We start from the raw sequence: 19,746 nt of genomic DNA on the forward strand, positions 1-19,746 counted from the left end.
TCCTCCTCCTCACCCTCCTCCTCCTCGCTCTCCTCCTCCTCCTCCTTTTTGCCCTCCTCCTCCTCCTCCTCGCCCTCCTCCTCCTCCTCCTCCTCGCCCTCCTCCTCCTCCTCCTGCGCTCACCGCCGGCAGCCGACACTTTGCGCTTACCCAGAGAGTAGCTCCACTTGGGTGCGAGGCGGAGAAGGGGGCAAATCCGTTCACGCCGATCCATGAAAATGCTTTGGAAACTGACGGATAATATCAAGTACGAGGACTGCGAGGTAAGCGCGGCGTTGGCTATCCTTACGGCCGCAGGCTCCGAGCTCTACCTTCCCGCGCCTCCTCCTCTCCTCGCAGCCAGCTGCGAAATGCGGGTGGGACAAACTTTCCCCAGCGCAGCGCCCGCCTCTCCAATTCGCCCGGAGAACGCAGGGGAGAAGCTGGAGAGGAAGGATGTGGACGCTGTCTTCTTTCATTTCCCTCCTTCGAAGCTGGTGTCCCACTCCCCCCCCCCCCCACCTATTTTTTTCTGCCCAGTTTTGGGCTTGCCTAAGAGTGGAGCGAAGAGACGAGCATGGGTCTTTGAAGCAGTTCCTGGCAATTGGGCACGCGTCTGTGCACCCTGCGTGTCTCTCCAGCGAGATTCTGGGGGCCGAGTCACCAAGAAGAGAAAGGAAAGAGAAAACCCATTTCCCTCCTTATACTTCCTCTCCGATCTTTAAAATTCCTTATTTTATTTATTCATTTTTTTTCCTTCCTTCCTATCTTCCCCCTCCCCCTTTCTAAAAAGGAAGGGTCTCTTCTGTTTGGAGAAGGAGCCTGCACACTTCGCTCTGAGCTGTGTTGCACCTCCCAGTTATTGGGTTCAGTCTGGAAGCACCTCTCTCCCAAATTGCTGCGGGGCTCGCTCCAGGTATCTATGTTATTGAAGAAGTTCTAAGCAGCTTCTCCCTCTGAGGGATACTCTGAGAGCATCCCTGGGGTGGAGGTGGGAGGGCTGCACCGCGTGGAGCCGCCTAGTCGCCGGGTCCTCAAGCTTCGGCCCCTGCAGCGGCCTGGCAGTCGGCTGCGTGACCGTGGGAATCCTGGCGGGGCTGCACACGACCTCGGGTGCGCGGAGCCCGCGGCGCCGATGGAGCGCGCCTCTTTGGAGCCCATTTTAAAGACCCAGGGTCTCCGGAGCTCGGCTTCTCGGGGCAGCCGGGGCAGCTCCAGCACCACTGCCCCGCCCGCGGGAGGCGCTGGGAGCCGGCCTGGCTGCCGCGGCCCCGAACTCCTTCACAACCCCGGCTGAAATAAGCGGAGGAGTCACAGGAGGGGGAGGGGGCCCGCGGCCGATTACCTAAATAGGTGGTAATCCCGGTTTTTGCTATTTTTTCTTTTCTGTTCTTTTCTTTCTCTTTGGCATTTGGAGCTGGAAATGTCTGGAGCAGAGGTCTGCGCGGGCGCAGCTGCGTGGGTCTTGTCTTCATTTGAAATCAGAACCCGGGTTTGTGTGAACGATGTGTCACCGGTTCCCTTCCCCCTCTCCTCTCCGTCGACTATTTTAAATCTTTCCCCTTTCCCGGGCTCTTTCGTTTCGCCCTCCCCTCACCCCATGGGGCACGGGGTGACATCCCACGGGGACGGCGCTTCTCTGGGGCCTCCTGCTGCGCGCGGTGCGGGGCGCGGAGACCCCGGGGCACACCAGCCGCTTTGTTTTCAGGCCCGTGGCGGGGGGCCGGGGTGGGGGGGTTTGCTCTGCGAACTGGTCCGAGTGCGCTCCTCAGTCTCCGAGAGTGAATTGTCCCCGCCAGGGCTGTGGCCCGCGGCTCGGGCATTTCACTTTGGCGGAGGCCGAAATCCAGCTCCGGACGCCAGGCCCTCGGCGGGCGGGGTGCGAACCTCTGCGCGGCGCCGGGCACCGATGAGCCCTGGGTGGGCGGCGAAGCACTTGAGGGACCCTGTGGGGGCGCGTGCGGATGTGTGTGGAAGTGAGGCAAAGAGAGAGAGCGCGCGAGACCAGAGCGAGGGCTGATTCAAGAACTTTGACTGCGGTGGGCGAGCGCCGGAGCAGGGATTTCGGGTTTCCGAGCCGGCCCAGGGCTGTCTAATTATGTCGGGGCTCTGCAGGGACACGCAGGAGGCGAGGTGCCGCTTGTTCTGACAACGCAGCGGGCGGACTGGCAGCGGCGGCAGCCGTGCCGCGCTGGGAGAGAGGGAGCTGTGTCATCCGGGGGGTGGGGGGCGGCGTCGGGCGGGAGTGGCCCAGCCAGTCGGACGGGTTTGCGCCGGGAGCCGGGAGCCCGTGCCAGCGGCGCCCGAGCTGGGCCGCCTAGCGTCTCCGCGCGCCCCGGACCGCGTCCCGGCTCCCCCTCCCCGAGCCCCTGCCCCGGAGAGCTGAGGGCGGGGCGGCAGCTGCCGCAGAGCGAACGGCCCGGGCTGTCCGAGGGAAACTCGAGCGGCGGCGAGGCGAGGCGAGGGCCGGTGGAGCGGGCGGGCGGGCCGGTCCCGGGCGGGGCGCCGGGCGATGGAGGAGCGGCGCGGCAGCGGGCAGCCGAATCCCGAGTCCCAGGCCCGGCTGCGGAGCGGAGGAGCCCGCGGCCCGAGAGGGCCGGGCAGCACCTCCCGCGCCGAGGGCCCGATGAATGCCCGGACGCGGTCCCCGGCAGCTCCTGCCCGCGACGCGCGGCCCCCACGGTATCCCGAGGTCTGCCCCAGCCTTTTAGGTCTGATTGTCCTCGCTCGCTTCCTCTCCCCCTCCCCCTCCCCCGCGGTCTCCCCCTCCGTGCGCTCCGGCTCGGCCCCCTCCCCCTCCTTCCCTCCCTCCCTCCCTTTTTCCCTCCCTTCCTCCTCTCGGGCTCTCCCTCCTTCCCTCCCTCCCCTCTCCCCACTCTGGGCTCCTCTCTCTCACCCACACTTTCTTTCTCACACACGCACGCAGACACATTCTCCCTCTCTGCGCTCTCTCCCTCGGTTTCCCTCTCTCCCTCTTTCTCTTTCACTTTTGCATGCCCTGCAACCTTTTAAAATGTTGCCCCTTCCCTGTGATTCGCCAGACGCCGCGCCGCGGCCCCCCGCGCGCTCGCCCGCTCCCTCTCTCGCCCGCTTTTTGTCTCTCGCGCTCCCTCTCCCCACCTCCGATTTGCTACACTGAGGCTCCCGTCAATGGACTGCATTGAGAGCCGGCTCCGGCGCGAGTTGCCTCTCCGCTTCACGCTCGATTTCCAGGCATTCTTCCCTTATTAAGTATTCGTGTAATATTAATAGTCATGAATATCTGCTATTAGGAGGCTCCAGGAACGCTGCCCAGCGCGGTTATTAGAAGCTCAAGCGAAGCCGCCGCTAAGAAAAGAGGGGAGACACGGATTAAGGAACACGCACATACACACAGACACACACACACTTTTTTCTTTTCCTTTTTTGGGGTTTTTCATTTTTTAAGGAAGTTTGAATCATAACCGATCACGGCAGGATAGAGACCGTGGGTTCGACCAGCTGAAGGCGCCGCTCGAATCGGTGGTTCAAGTTCGGATGGACCAGAGCGGGGCTCCAGCGCTCGGGGGAGCGTCTGCGCTGTGACTGGAGTCCTGGGTGGCGCGGGGCTCTCGGCGCCTTTTGTGTGGGGCGCGCTCGGGCGGCGGGGCAGCCGGGCTCTCCAGGCTTGCTTGTTTTTTTCCACCCTGACTCGTTACCCCAGACTCTTCGCAGATGTTAGTTCACAGTTTTTCAGCTATGGTGAGTCCCATCCCCACCCCCATCCCTGTTTCCTTAGGAATTCTCTTCTGGAAACCTGGTGTTGCGGAGCTGCCCGCAACCCCGGGTTTCGCGCCCAGGTTTCCTTCAGGGCACCCCTTTTCCATTTGCATTTCTCTCTTTCCCCTTTTCTCTCGCTTTTTTCATTCTTAAGTCGAATGCATTACCCCCCGCCCCCGCTCGACCTCTCCCGGCGCGCAGACCTACCTCGCCGCTACTTCCCCAGGCGTGTTTCTCGCCACGTTCATCCTTATTTCCTTGCGTCTGCACTTGTTCCCGAGATGCTCTCAACGTTTGATGCTTAATCCATCTGTAGGAAAAACGCGGCCGGTGTGTCCCCTGCCCTCGGTGCCCGGGGCTGAACCTCCGAGGGTTCGCACTCCCTTGAATCAAGTCTGTTCGCTTGTTTTGCAAGCGAATTGCAATAGAGGAACATAAAGTCAGGCGTTTCTTCTGCCCTTTGGGGCTGGGGTGCAAGGGGTGGGAGCCTCCGCCCCGGGGTGCACCTTTCTCTTTTAAACCCAATAAGGCTGAATCTTTCTATTTTAAACCTTGACTTGACGTCCCCCCTCTCCCCATCCGTACCATAAATCGACCCTGTCGAGAAAAAGGCTCCTAACTGAGGAAGCGGAAAAGACAGAACCCCATCCTGCAGTTTAAATCTTCTTTAAGCTGGTAATTTAAAGGTGTGCTTTCGTTACAGCCCCTCTACGAAATGTTTCTATTTAAATAGTCACGAAATGGTAATAGTCTTTGAACGTGTATGATTTTTTTTTTCCTTCCAAATAAATGGAACAGGGTAAACAATAACGCAGTGGCAGGCAGGTTCAAATCCGGGGGAAAAAAGAAAAGGCCGCTTCTACTGTTTAATATTTAGCAGGAATTTTAATTTTGCTTAAGGGAGGTTTCACGCTGCAGTTTAACGGGCTGTATTCTGGGAGGCCTTTTTCTATCTCCCTCCCCCACTTTGAAAGAGAAGCCTAAACAGAGCCTCTTATGCCCCCACATTTGCACGATCTAATTCCCTGCGTTTTTGGAAGAGCCCGTTTCACTACTGGGGTATTTTCCGAAATGAACAACTTAGAGCTCATTTCTTTCGGCGGCCTGCCGACGGGAATGAGCGGTTTCCCACGCAGTCCTGCGGAGTGGATTTAGAGTGGACAGCTGTAACTCGACGCCTGATTTCTTGTTCCCCCCTTCTTCTCTCTCTCTCTCTCTCTTAGGACCGCCACGACGGCACCAGCAACGGGACGGCGCGGTTGCCCCAGCTGGGCACTGTAGGTCAATCTCCCTACACGAGCGCCCCGCCGCTGTCCCACACCCCTAATGCCGACTTCCAGCCCCCCTACTTCCCCCCGCCCTACCAGCCTATCTACCCCCAGTCGCAAGATCCTTACTCCCACGTCAACGACCCCTACAGCCTGAACCCCCTGCACGCTCAGCCGCAGCCGCAGCACCCGGGCTGGCCCGGCCAGAGGCAGAGCCAGGAGTCTGGGCTCCTGCACACGCACCGGGGGCTGCCCCACCAGCTTTCGGGCCTGGATCCTCGCAGGGACTACCGGCGGCACGAAGACCTCCTGCACGGCCCACACGGGCTTAGCTCAGGACTCGGAGACCTCCCGATCCACTCCTTACCTCACGCCATCGAGGACGTCCCGGTAAGAGGCCGCGCGGGCGGTGCTAGGGAGAACGCAGCGCCTGCTCACCCACCCCCAGAGAAGATAATCGGGACACACAGCCTGTGGGCCCGGGGTTTTCCTCAATGGCATTTACTCTTTCAAAATTTCATTTTATTTTTTGGGCGGACACTTGGAGAACCCACATAAACGACCGAATTAAAAAATTAAAAGTAGTTGAGAGTTATAGCCCTAGAACAATGGTTCCTGGAGCTCCTTCAAACAATGCCTGCATTACCATTTCCACCGACACAGAAATAAATCAGACGAATGTCACCATTAACAATATCTGCCCCTCTCCACGACAGTAAACTGTTTCGATTGGGAGAGGATCTAATTCCACCGCTGAGTCTGGCGTGGGGGATTGCTCCCTGTCCTGAAAAAGATGTTGAATTCAACCAAAAGAGCTCATTAAATACCCTAGCACTTTAAAATAAAGCGTGAACGACATCCTAAAAAAATTATTTTTACCGGATTTCATAAGCACTAGTGATATCTAAAAGTTATGTGTGTAGCCTACCCTGATTAAAGAATAGTAAGTAGCAAATCGGAGCAGAGGGACATTAAAATGCAGCCTCCTTCTCCTCCTAGGGGTGCTAAGTGCTGACCTCATAAATCATTAGCTGGGTTCCCAACTCCTATCAGAACCTGCTACACCCCATATTAAATTAAATGTTTTGAGACTATTGGGCAATACATTATTTGAGTTCTAATCCAGTTATCAATAAATGCAGTTTAAAACGATTTCTGAATAAGCATGGTATTAGCACATTTACTATTTACAGTGTAAACCAGGCTATTGATAATTTGAAAATACTTTCTGAAATTAAATTTAAACCAGCATCTCTGTTTCAATTCTACGTATTTATGGTTTCCTCACAACCCTCCTGAAATGGAATTAGAATGAGCCAATAATTTTATTAAAGCTGTAAAGGCTCTGTTAATGCTGCTTTTCTTTGGAGAGGAAATGTATCTGGATGTGATTTTTACTAAAATGCTATTTCAAATTAGTGCATCAAATATTGCAGCAATATGTCCGTTGACAGTTTAATGATTACTGCATTAGTTTGCAAAGAAAATGGTCAGATGAACTTACCTGCTTGCTTGGTGAATTTAAAACATTATTTAAGTTACATAGGAAAATAGAAAATTTATTACAGCTCTCATTTGGCCCAGTTAATCACTGAAATTTGTTGGTTATGTTTAGCAGCCTTGCATGGAAAGCAGGAAAAGTAGACACTTAATCCATTGTGGGGTTTAGTAAGCATTGTGTGTGTGTCTGTGTTCATAAATGTTTTTGGAAACTGATACTAAACAGTGCATTTCTTGGGAAGTAAAATAAGAGGAGGAATAGTTGAGAAAATGCAAATTAAAAAAACAAATCTGGAAGTTGTGATCATTTCAGTTCCCCTTCCCAAAGAGTCTCTGAATCTTTTTTCTAGCCCGCTCTTTGGACATATTTGAATTGCAAAATGCACTGCAGCCTTTTGGAATTACCATGAATTAGAATTGCTCTACTTTGCAAAAATTCCAAAGTGGCTGGTGTGACTTCTTAACACCTGTATAGTCACTTTTTGTGGTGAAATTAGTAGGAGAAATTAACCAAAAGATCAAATAAAAACAAGGAAACCCAGTTGCTGCTCTTCCCCACCTTCCCCCACCTATTAAGAAAAAAATTCTTTCAAAGGAATTTGGGTCAGGAAAAGGGTTGTTTTCAATTTTCCCATTGCTGCAACAGTTAACCTTTAATAAGAATGACTGCTAAATATTTAAGAAAATCAAATTGATGGTGAAAATTATTTAATCATTAATATCTCAGTGGGATTTTAAACTTAACAGTCTTCCCTGTATGGACAAGGTCTAGAAATAACACAAATAAAAGTATTATGCCACACTACATTTACTTTATGGGTTTAGGGTGCATGCATAAAGGGATCATATTTCCCCATATAGTTAAAACACAAGAACTGCAGCAGTAGTCATTTCTGAACATTTCTCAATTTAATTATACTTAAATCCAGAAGCACTTTAGGCAAGTTACAAATGAGAGCATTGAGTATAATAAAACCTGTAATAAAGCAACTTAGTACCATCCACCCGGAATCATTGCGATCAGGCACAATTAACAGGAGCATAAATCCAAGACAGAATGGAAAATGTTCAAATCAGTATTATTGTTGGACAAAGACTAGAGAAGGAAGTAATAGTTTTTTAAATGGTAATGCCTGTGTTTGGTAACGATTGCGAAATCTTCTATCTCAGCAGCCCTGGTGCTAATTTGTAAACACAGCCAGACATTATATTGCCTGTCAGTTTCTGCATTAGAAAACATGATTTCATTTTACTTTCTAATCACGTTTTGACTCTAGCACACACGTATACCCATCCATCTGTAAAAAAAAGAGAGAGAGAGAGAGAGAGAAAGAGAGAGAGAAGGAAAAAAAAAAAAAAAACCCACACCAACAAATCCGCTGCTGGACAACAGGAAAAAAAAAATACCCTCAGAGGTTTTTTTTGTTTTTGTTTTTTTTTAATCGTTTTCATATTCCTTTCTGATACCCAGTTTAGGCAGTAATCATCTTTAAAAATTATTTTTAATTTTCCATAAGTGAAGGTGTGTATATGCCTTTGCTTTTTATCACATTACCTAAAACGTTTACAACACTCCCCTCTTACTCCCGCCTCTGTCATTTCTATTGTGTTTCCCTGGCTTTTGCTGCATGAACACTGGAAACGCTGAAGTCCGAAGCTGCTGAGGCGCCAAACTAAAGCTAGGTGCATTTTTAAAGGTTGAGCTGACTTTGTGAGAAAGATTAGGTGCTCCAAAACTTGGTTTAATTTGCAAAGAAAGTTTTATTCCCCACCCCCACCTCCTTCAAACATGGATTATTTGCTGGGGGAGGAGAAATTGGCCGTGGGTGTGCAGTGAAACCTCTTGAGTTCCAAAGCCTCAAATTCCAGTAAGCCAAGATGAGATGTTTATATATAAATGTCACTATATGGGAGGAGGAAATTTTGATTCTATACCTTCCCCTCCCCCCATCTTGCACAGAATATTCATTTCCTTTTGTTTTGATTATACACTTACATCCATGTGTATCCTTTTGTTGCAGCATGTAGAAGACCCGGGTATTAACATCCCAGATCAAACTGTAATTAAGAAAGGTAAGCCATTTCCTTCTACATTCCAGGCATGTCCTTACAGGCGTAGTGCTATTTAAAAGAACTCGCAGAGCTGTATTTATTTTTTTCAAATAGGATTTCCTAAAGGCTCAGAATTAGCAAATAGATGGCATAGAACAGCAATGCTTAAATGATCGGCTTTCAGTATGTTAGTAATGGCAACAGGCTAGCTTTGTTCATGATTTGACCATTTAATTTAGTTTAATGATATCTAGACAAACACATGAAATGTGTAATAGTTGAACTGATTTGGAAGTGGCATTTCAATTTTGAAATGGTTTAACAGTTTAGTTAATCCATTGTGTGAGTGGCCATGAGTGTTAAGAAGTGTATAATGCTAAAATAGTGCAAATAATTCAACATTAATATAAAAGCAATTGTGTTTTTGTTAACACTCCTTAGCAGAGGAAGAAAAAAACTTTCATGTTCTTCAATTTAATTTCTCATTAGCTGTTTAAGGGTTTTTAAACTTTGTGAATTAGGTTAACAAAAATTTGGCTTTTGGTTAAAATTAGCATCTTGAAGATGTCAGGATTATTAGCATAATTGTTCAGAGCAGAAATTGTTTTTAAAAAGTGTCAAGTGATTTGGGTGGATTTGTAATTTGTATTGTGTTTAGTGAGTAGAAATAAAGTTTACTGGATTAAATGCTATTCACAGCAGCTTTTTTTGTTGTTGTTATGGTAGCAATGTTACATTACAGGAACCTAGGCACCACCAGAGGACGATGCTATATAAAACTGTTCTCATTTCTAACCCCAATCAGTATATTGTTAGCTAAAGTTTCATTTTTGCATCTGTGAAGTCTTTGTCACGTCAAATTAGATGTGCAAGGGATAAATCTTAAGAGATGCTCTTTCCAAGTCGACATGATAATTGGCTCTTTTATTAGTAATCTCTCAAGAGTTCGTTTAACTCCTATTGTCTCTATTAGCCTCCCCAGAGCTATTAATGTCACAAGTGATCTATCCAAAACCTAGAGCCCCCCACCTCCCCATACGTCTAGAATATCCCCATTACGGAGGGAGGAGTACTGAGGAGAATGTATGCATATTATTATATATGTCTCCTTGTGGAATTTTAAAATACAAATGCATACAGTACTTAAATGGTTGTGAATGCATCTGAATTATATTGATGTTGAGAAATGTAACATGGTAGTACACTTTTTCCTGGCCCTGAATTTTTTTCTAACTATGGTGGGGCCGACAATGAAGAGCTTATGATTTTAACTAGTAAGAATATATCCTCTCCCCTTGCCAATGAAGACACTTAAGCAGACAAGGATATTAACTATTTGCTCAACAAAAGGGCATATTGCTAGTGTCTTTGGTAGGCCTGTTTATCCTTTTTCTCTCCCAGTTCAAAATGGGGCTGTGAAATGGATTTCCAAAACTCGGGTCCTTTTCAAAACTAAACGTAGGAAAGGGCCTATTTATCAAAAGGATGGGGCATGTGTGGTGTGTGACAAGAGAATCCACCACCTCCCAGATTGGTGCCTTAACTGAAATGTTCACTTACAGGCCACTTCAGCCATCTAAACTCTCTGCTGATCTTTATTACAGGTCTTGGGGACAATTTCTCCCCAACACTGAACCCCCCACCCCACAGAACCTCCGAAGTACACATAGCTTGCTCTCGGTGTGCAAACGTAATCCCCTCCCCTGCACCCTATACCGGTACTCCAGCATCTCTCCTCGGATGAGAGCCCAGGGGGTCACAATTTCACCACCATCTCTAGACAGCACCCCGAGGGCTAACAGGGAAGGGTCCAGGCAGAAGCACAGGCCTGGCTGGTGGGGCGAGGTGGGGGCGCCTCCCGGCCGCCGGGCGAGGTGCGCCGAGGGGCTGAGGCTCGATCCCCAGGACGGGAATACTGCAGGGAATAGGACAGAAGCTGGGGGAAAGGAGCCACAGGATTTTTCAGGGCTGGAAGGAAAGTGGGGGTTGCGGCGCAAGCCGGGGCGAGGGCCGGGGTCCGGCAGGACTTAGGAGAGACCCCCGACGCCCACACGCAGCTTCCCCGTCTGTCTCCGCAGGCCCCGTGTCCCTGTCCAAGTCCAACAGCAACGCCGTCTCCGCCATCCCCATAAACAAGGACAACCTCTTCGGCGGCGTCGTGAACCCCAACGAGGTCTTCTGTTCAGTTCCGGGTCGTCTCTCGCTTCTCAGCTCCACCTCGAAGTACAAGGTCACGGTGGCGGAAGTACAGCGGCGCCTCTCACCGCCCGAGTGTCTCAACGCTTCGCTGCTGGGCGGAGTGCTGCGGAGGTGAGGCCCGGCGCCGCCCTGCCCGCCCCGCCCCGCCCCGCGGCCCGGGGAAACACTGCGCCTGCGCCTGGGCGGCGACGCAGACGGGCCTCGCGCCACGGCCCTCCCTTCGCGGGAAAAGAAAGGGGCGGGGAGAAGGGCGTAAAACCGGGTGGGTGGGAGCTGGGGGCGGGATGAGGCGGCGCGCGCCTGCGCTCTCCGTAGCCTTCCCGCGCGCTCGGCGTTCTGGCGCGCGCTCGGGTCCGCGGCCGCCGCGCACTCCCCGGGCCCTCCGCCCCCAACCCACCTCCCCGCGCGCACGCGCAGCTCGCTGCACCGCGGGTTCAGTGCCGGCCGCTGCAGCGGCGGGGCGCCGTGCAGCCGCCTTTTCCCTACTCGCGTACACCTTGCAAGCCCTGGAAAACTTCCTCTCAGGCGCCTTACTTTGCCTTACCTCCGTGTAGGGTCTCCGACGGTAACCCACCGTCCCTTGAATAGGGTTTTAAGTAGAAGACGTTGGCTTTCTCTTGAGTCCGCCGCCCTCCCCCCAACTCCCCGTACCCGTCACCTCTGGCCAGACGGCGACTCCCTGTGCCTAAGGCGCTCGCGTTAGTGGTTCCTAGGTACTGCTGCCGCGATGTGCTCCAGGCAGCACGCAAGACACGTGTACGTGCATTATGTGTAGTCGTTACCCACGAGTGCATGTTAACGTGGCCAGGGATACACGTCTCAGCCCTGCGAGGTCGGAAGGTTTCCTTTCGTAGATAAGATTTGATAAGGGTTTGCAAGGTGAAGCACCTTCCCTCAGGGCAGGTTTTTCCCTCCCTTGGGCTTCGTCCTCCTAGGGTTCCACCCAACTTTGTGAATGGTGGGCGTTGGGTTGAACTTTCCCAGATGATCTTTTCTTTTTTCTTCTTTTTTTAATTTTTATTATTTTTATTTTTTTTAAAGATTTTATTTATTCATTTGAGACACAGAGATACGGGGAGAGAGAGAGAGAGCATGAGGGGGGGAGACAGAGGGAGAGGGAGAAGCAGGCTCCCTGCCGAGCAGAAAGCCCGATGCGGGGCTCGATCCCAGGACCCTGGAATCATGACCCGAGTCGAAGGCAGACGCCTAACCATCTGAGCCACCCAGGCGCCCCTCTTCTTTTTTTTTTTTTAATAAGAAAGTAGACCAAGAACTTCACTGTTTTGACGTTTATTCATTTATGCATCTATGGACCCAGAGTCCCGCTCTGATGGGCATATCCCACACAAAGCCTATAAAACCATTTTTGGAAGGTTTTAAACATCAGCTTTTCCAATCTTTTCTTCCTCCTTCACAGTCATTTTGCTTCCCTTTGTAATCTTTTTCTGACACAGATCTGAATCCGCCCTCTGCTTTTTCCTCCCCTTCCCCCATCCCCAATATTGGAGACTGTTTACCTAGGGGAGTATAATCTAATCCACACAATTAAAGAGCACTTGAGTAGGGAATAAAATCTGAAATTAATTAATTTGCTGTTTTATTTAAACAATTTATCTTAACCACTTTCTGATTATGGGAGTCTATTTAGACATCTATTTAGAACCACCTCCATTGTCTCTGAAATCAGTGAAATTTTTAAAGGCTGATACCCGCTTTTGACATTTCTAGTTAGGCTAGTGACATGGCATGTAAACAGTTGGTAAAATGAATTTCCCATTGGGGCTAAAGCCAGAGCAAGAAACGTGAGAGTGATGATAACTTTGGTTACTCTGAAGAACCTAACAGCGGTTCTTGCAAAGACAATTTAAAGACCCCGTTGGGATTTGTGTGATTGTAACAACAGGGAAAATATACAGTAATCAGTTGAACTCAAAAATACCTCAAACCCTAGAGATGAGAACTGTGTTTGTTTGTTTGTGGTTCTTTAGAGAGTTGGGAAATCAAAACCTTCCAACCTGCCACCTTGGCTGCAAGAATAACTGAACACAGGGGGTGCTTTACAGTTTAGCATTTGTGTCCTGTGATCTTTCCGTACCATTCCTTCCTAGGTTTCCCTCCCTTAATATCTCGGGGCCATGATCCTTACTTTTTAAAAGCACATGTTAGGAAGTTGTCAGAGTGACTGTAATGCGACGCAGAGCAACCCAGTGTTTTCTAAATCCCTTTCTTGCATCTATTTGTGAAACAGGGCGAAGTCTAAAAATGGAGGAAGATCTTTAAGAGAAAAACTGGACAAAATTGGATTAAATCTGCCAGCAGGGAGACGTAAAGCTGCCAACGTCACCCTCCTCACGTCACTAGTGGAGGGTAAGCGAGTCCACTTGCTAACAAGAAGAGAACTGTCTTCTGGGAAAATGGATAATACTCAGTGGCCAGATGTTTGGTTCTATTTTGTGTCAATTGGGCAGTTTCGGGTTTTGTTTTGTTTTGTTTTTTCCCGGAGAATATAGCTGGAAGGGAACAGAATCCTGGCATGTCAAAAAACTATTTGTACTTACTCCTGTCCTCCTTTCTTCTTCCCCTTTGCCACAAAATTCCACTTCCCTAAGCCCAATTCTGACCTAAACAAAGTGAAAATTTAAGAACTGCATATTCTCCAAGTTCCTGTCTCCTCCACAGAGCTCAGCAGTAAACTACTTAAGCTATTCTGACATCTGCGTTTGAGAAATGCGTGACCATTACTTCCTGAATTAATTTGGGAATCTTTGACCTGCATCCTGATTTAAGACCGTCCTGAAAGCTCAGGGTTATATGCCCTTTTAGGTTTTTGTTTTCCAAACATATGCTCCCTTATCTCTTATTTAAATTGTGCTTCTCTAGTGGAGGGGAAGAAAAGTGAACAATTTTAGATTTTGAGTTGTTGGGCTAGGAAAGAGAAAAGACGTATAAGCATTGCAAAAAGTTTCTCATGGCAGTTTTTAACACACACACACACACACACACACAGCTTCCAACCCCTTCAAAACAAAAGCTACCCCTGTTCTCACTCCATGCTCTAGATACACTGTCATCAGAATCCACTCACATTCCTGCTTCCTCTGGATTCCTGTTAAGTGTTTCTGATACTAAATTGGCTTAAGTTTAGATGTGTTGGAATGAATGTATAAGCGGTCTTTGTGTTTTCCTTTGTGTTGTGTTGGAAATGTCTCATGCAAATAGGAAAAAACAACAACAACACTTAAATGATCAGGTAGATACTAAAACTACCATTTATATTTAAAGAAGGCATTTTGTCTTCTTTACACCTTACATTTGAGGAGGTACATCACAATGGGATTTGAGTTCCAGCTTTATAAAGAACTAAAATAAAGTTTAAAACTGTAAACTTGAGGAGGAATCCTCGGAGGCATTTGTAAATGGTGTTAAAGATGAAAATATAACTATTAAACAATAAGCAGTTGTTCAGGGCCAGAAACTCTAGTACAGTAGCTTTGCATTAAAAATAACATGAGTACGTACAGAACCCACTATCCATACCCCAAAAGAATTATGCGCCAAGGAAATGGTCGTGGTGGCTTTGGGTGTAGTGTGAGAGTGTGCATGGGCTTGGGGGTTGAGTCCTGTAGCAGGGAGGCAGTTTCTGGAGAACTGTTATTGTTTGTGATCCGCTCCATTTTATGGAAACAAGCTCTGCAGAGAGGGCTTTGATGCTCTAATTGGCGCATGCGTTCTTCCGGAGCTGGAGCTAATGGCAGGAAGCCCTGCAGTAAAAACCAACTGGTTCAGGAAATTAAAACCAAAGATTCGAAAATCAACAACACAGACAGACTCAGTGGAGTGACCCTCAAATCCTCTTGGTTAATCGGTTTGGATGAACAGATAATTATATGCGATCAAGTTAAAATGTAAACCTTTAGTTGTTCCCTTTGCAGAAAAGCTCAACGAGTAATTATGAATATCATTTATGAATGTGTTGATAGGTGTGAGGTTGGAATACAAGAAACATTTTAAAAGAGAAGTTGGGAAAATGTCATCAGGGTGGGGGATGGGACCGGAGGGTGGTGGATGGGATTTACATTTTCAAATCCTCTTGGCCTTCTAGGACAAGTGGCCATTTTTCCTGATAAATTCATCTGCCAGATCCTACAGAGAAGGAAATAAAATGCCTGAAACGAGAAAACAATTAGTTTGTGTTTTCTTCAACATCTGGGTTAAGAAAATAAGAGTGTTGGGAGAAAAATCTGACCTCAACTCTTTACATTCTCTTGCACTCACCTCCTCTCTCGCGTCCTGCCAGGAGAAGCGGTCCACCTAGCCAGGGACTTTGGGTACGTGTGCGAAACCGAATTTCCTGCCAAAGCAGTAGCTGAATTTCTCAACCGACAACATTCCGATCCCAATGAGCAAGTGACAAGAAAAAACATGCTCCTGGCTACAAAGTAAGGCATTTCCCTTACCTCTCTGGGGTCTCAGTGTCTTATTGTCAAGAGAAACAAAAATCAAAATCGTTTCTGGTCGCACTTTTCTCCTGCCTTCGTTTGGTGTTAATCAGCTTTGTTGTTGTAAATAATTGACGTTAACAGCGAAGTCTTAGAATCCATACTCTACCTTAAAGGGGAAGTGTAGGTGGGATTCTTGGTGCGTCTCCATTCTTTTTTTTTTTTAAGATTTTATTTATTTATTTGACAGAGAGAGACAGCGAGAGAGGGAACACAAGCAGGGGGAGTGGGAGAGGGAGAAGCAGGCTTCCCGCGGAGCAGGGAGCCTGATGCGGGGCTCGATTCCAGCACCCTGGGATCATGACCTGAGCCTAAGGCAGACGCTTAACCGACTGAGCCACCCAGGCGCCCCTGTGCGTCTCCATTCTTTATCCTCTCTTCTGCTCCCCCTTCTCAGTTTGAAAAAAAAAAAAAAAGAAAGAAATTAGTGTGTATGGGGGTGGAGTATCCTTGGGATTTGATGGAAGCTGAGTATGGATTGGTGACTATGTTGTTTTAGAAAGACCAGCATCGAGTCTGTAAATGAGTAACAGGCTTGCCTGTATCAGTTTTTGTCTCCTATCAATATGTTCTCTGAGGGCAAGGATTAAGCAGTGGCCTGCAAAATGTGCAAGTCAGAAGTTTTCCTAGTTTCAACCTTAATCCCTTATCCCATTTCTTGCCTTCCTTTTGCCTCCCTCCTGGAAAGTCTCACTCTGTCTCTCTGTCTCTCTCTCTCACACACACACAGAGCCCACAAGTTTTAGCCTACAGGCGAGATGTCAAATAGGTTTCAAATGGCCCAAGTTATATTCCCATCAGTGCTTGGGCTGAATAGGCTTCTCCAGGTGGTGTGTGAAAAGAAAATGACTGTTTTGATATGTTTTCTGAAAATTAAAAGGCTTGTTTGGAAGCCCTTAATTATCAAAGTCGATGTCACAGGAGGACTTGGAACCAGAGGGCAGAGGCTGAGGCCTCAGGCAGGACAGTTTCCGGCCTGGGGACATCAGCTGGCCTTGGAGAGGGCAGCCTGCCAATGCTCCCCCATTTTCCCTCCTCCCTACCTGCCTCATACCAACACCCCCACCCCCTCCAGGCCACTGCTGTCCCAGGAAGGCCCCAGCTAGGCCTTGGTTCCCAGATTCAGAGACAGCTTCCAGTGTATAGGCCTCCCCTGTCGGTATTTCCAACTTTTCAAGGCCCTTTCTGAGATTTCAACTTTTTCTATTCCCTTAGCTTCCTAAGCACATCCATATTCACAATTTCCCTAGAGATCCCCCACCCTCTGTGTGTTGGAATGGGAAATTGACATTGAAGTGTCTATTTCTTCTCAAAAATCACTCTGAGGGGCGCCTGGGTGGCTCAGTTGGTTAAGCATCCCACTCTGGATTTCAGCTCAGGTCATGATCTCAGGATCTTGAGATCGAGCCCCGCCTCAGGCTGGGGCATGGAGCCTGCTTGAGATTCTCTCTCTCTCTCTCTCTCTCTCTCTCCCTCTGCCCCTCCCCCCAGCACTCTCGCTGTCTCTCTCTGAGCTCTCTCTCAATCTCAGTCTGAATTGTCCCCAAGTAACAGGTTTTTTGTGCCTTTGTTTAAAGGCAAAATAATCCCAGGAAAAGTTTGCCTTTCTGTCTGCATCCAACCTGATTTGAAGTGAATGGGCAGAGATTCCATCCCACCAACTGAGGTCTCTCTAGAACAGAGCAGGAAGTGGGTCTCTGATATTTTGAACAGGACATGCTCTTGGCGGCTACTGGGGAGATGCTTATGTTTCTGACTCCTCGTGCCTCTCCTTCTCCTTTGTTTCCCTTCTAAATGTGTGGAATGTTTTTGTGTGTCTGGGGTGTTTGGTGTGAGTGAGAAAGGAGGGGGCTGGCAGTTAGGTGTAGCTGAGGGGTGAGAGGGAGAGAGACATTTGTGAAGGTAGGGAGGGCCCTGTTTCAGTGGACATGGAGGGGCGACTGGGTCTTCCCACATGTGGCCACCCCCCAAGTCTGTCTCTGGGGCCTTGGGTCAGGTCCGGGTTCACTGGATTCCGGGGTTGGTAGCTGCAGGGGGAAAGGTTTTCTCTTTGCTGCTGGCGCTGCCCACAGGGGAGCCTCAACTCTCTCTCTCCCTCTCTCCCCCCCTCACCCCTCCCTCTCTCTCTCTGCTTCACTTGTGCTGCAGACAGATATGCAAAGAGTTCACTGACCTGCTGGCTCAGGACCGATCTCCCCTGGGGAACTCCCGGCCCAACCCCATCCTGGAGCCTGGCATCCAGAGCTGCTTGACCCACTTCAACCTCATCTCCCACGGCTTCGGTAGCCCAGCGGTGTGCGCCGCCGTCACGGCCCTGCAGAACTATCTCACCGAGGCCCTCAAGGCCATGGACAAAATGTACCTCAGCAACAACCCCAACAGCCACACGGACAACAGCGCCAAAAGCAGTGACAAAGAGGAGAAGCACAGAAAGTGAGGCTGTCCTCCCGCCCTGCCTCTCCGGCCTCACCAGCCTGGGAGCCCACCCACCCAGTCTCCGCCCCACCTACCCCGCCCCCCCCTCCGCGGGCAGGGGACAGCCCCGGGACCGCCCCGGGACCAGCACACCCCCTCTGCTGCTACTGCCGCTTGCTGCTTCCGCCGCCGCCACCTTCGTCCCCCAGCGTCTGGGGGACTCTCTGCCATCATCAGCGGGGACAGCCCCCTCCCCCCACCCCACCCCCCCGCTGACCTGGCCCCCTGCTTCGACGTCCCACGTCGTCGGCGCCAGCTCCCCTTTGCCCTCCTGTGGAGCCTAAGAGAACAGAACAGGCCGTGAAGCCAGCAAAGACAAGTTCTGTCCAAGTTTGTGAACCATTTTTTAGAAAAACAAAAACAAAAAACAAAAAAAACCCCAGCAACAACTCAACAACGACCACCACCACAAAAAAGTTAAAAACGGTTTTTTTCTAAAAAAAAAAAAAAAAAACCATAAAAAATTAAAAAAAAATTATATGAGCTTCATGGGACTGAATCACCACCTTCCCTTACATACTTCAGTTCAGAGTGTAGCCATACTAGAAAAAAAAAAAAGAAAAGGAAAATGACGTTTTTATCAGTATTGTGAATAAACTTGAACACAAATACACGAAGTTCCATGTCATGTCTTCAGTTGTAGAAGTTTTTCCTCTTCAAGGTAAAGCGACCAACTTGAACTTTATCTGGCAACACGATTCACAGTTATATAAGGGAATCAGTGTTCACGTCTCTGTATATATTTATTTATGTGTAATTTAATGGGAATTGTAAATATGGTGAGTCTGTTTTAAGCCTCTTTTTTTTTTTTTTTATTTATCTGGTGATCTCGTTTACCTCTTGTTTAGTGGGTTTTGAATCTTCCCTATTAGTTCTTCATGTGGTTCATGGTACTTATTTAGAAATTCAAGGTTTGGGGGATTTATTTTTTCCCCCTCTGGGATTCATGAATTTAGCCCTGTTGTAGCATGTTAAAGATGACAATGAAACAGCTGAACAAATAAAAAAAAAAAGTAAAATAAAATTTTATATATAATTAGTATTACATTTAGCTTTTCATTGAACTGAAAGAAAAAAGTGATATTGGACCCTGGAAAGATTTTTAAACTTGACTGGTTTAATAACCCTTCTGTGTATTGTGGGGAGAAAAAAAAGTTTATTTTATTCCACTGTCCTCCCTTGAAAGCATCTTTTGAGCAATAAATGAGTATTGTCTTTAAACCAAGGGTAAGGGATTCCCCCCCCACCCCACACTCTGTCTCTCTCCTTGCTCTCTCTTTTTGTTCAAAGAACTTCAAACATTTGGGACCACCTGGTATTCTGTATTTTCACTGGCCATTTTGGAAGCAGTTCTAGTTGTATTGTATTGAGTTGTGCTGGCGTAGTCTCCATGCCTGTCAATGTATCATAGTCCTTTGTTGCCCAGATAAATAAATATTTGATACGCTTTATGTCGATTTTTTTTTTTATTCAGTGGCTGTCTTTACCCAGGCGTATTTTTGTTCTTGGCAGTATTTTTTATTCAGTATGGTTACAGTAATTGAGTTTAACTCTCCCTTGGCAATTGCTCCTTGCAATAAGCAGCTGAACCCATTGTTTCCCTCAAGTATAATAAAAACTTACTTTCAACTTGGAGTTCAGAGCAGGGTATCATTTAGATATTCCACTGAGTCTGTATTCAGACAAATGACACAATAAAACCCAATGTATTCTTTTGGATAAAAGATTGTTTGTACTGCTAAAGGAATGACATACTATCTTTTCCTTACTAGAAACATTAATTTTATTATTAAAAATAAAGTTTTATTTTATTTATGTTGATCCTTTAGGTTTTCGTTTGTGTTTTGGAAACCACAGTATAAAACCTTCAGAACCAAATGTTAAGGATGACAAGGAAGATGGGGAACAGAACAGAAGACCCTCCCCCTCCCCCCTGCCCCCCCCACCCCCATAACTACTTTGGAACCTGTCTCAGAGGATAACTGAAATTTGAATTGTTAGTTCATTAGCACAAAGGAAATACCCACTTAAACCTT

The 19,746-nt window shown here is 48.3% G+C and overlaps 1 protein-coding gene across 2 annotated transcripts; it reads left to right on the forward strand.

The window, feature by feature from the left end:
- The first annotated feature begins 212 nt into the window (after positions 1 to 212).
- On the forward strand, positions 213 to 19,130 carry TFAP2A (transcription factor AP-2 alpha). Of its 2 annotated transcripts, none has more exons than XM_045865953.2 (7): positions 213 to 263; positions 4,941 to 5,375; positions 8,507 to 8,558; positions 10,616 to 10,847; positions 12,985 to 13,103; positions 15,034 to 15,175; positions 17,384 to 19,130. In XM_045865953.2, the coding sequence occupies exons 1-7, from the start codon at positions 213 to 215 to the stop codon at positions 17,670 to 17,672; spliced, it is 1,320 nt and encodes a 439-aa protein (XP_045721909.1). In that variant the 3' UTR covers positions 17,673 to 19,130. The 2 variants fall into 2 exon arrangements, with proteins under 2 accessions (XP_045721909.1, XP_045721911.1); XM_045865955.2 differs by lacking the exon at positions 213 to 263 and adding an exon at positions 2,322 to 3,699.
- The last annotated feature ends 616 nt before the right edge of the window (positions 19,131 to 19,746 follow it).

The sequence above is a fragment of the Mirounga angustirostris genome, unplaced genomic scaffold, assembly GCF_029215605.1.
Source record: "Mirounga angustirostris isolate CCGP_5_RB_7025 unplaced genomic scaffold, mMirAng1.0.hap1 SCAF_8, whole genome shotgun sequence".
NCBI lineage: Eukaryota > Metazoa > Chordata > Mammalia > Carnivora > Phocidae > Mirounga > Mirounga angustirostris.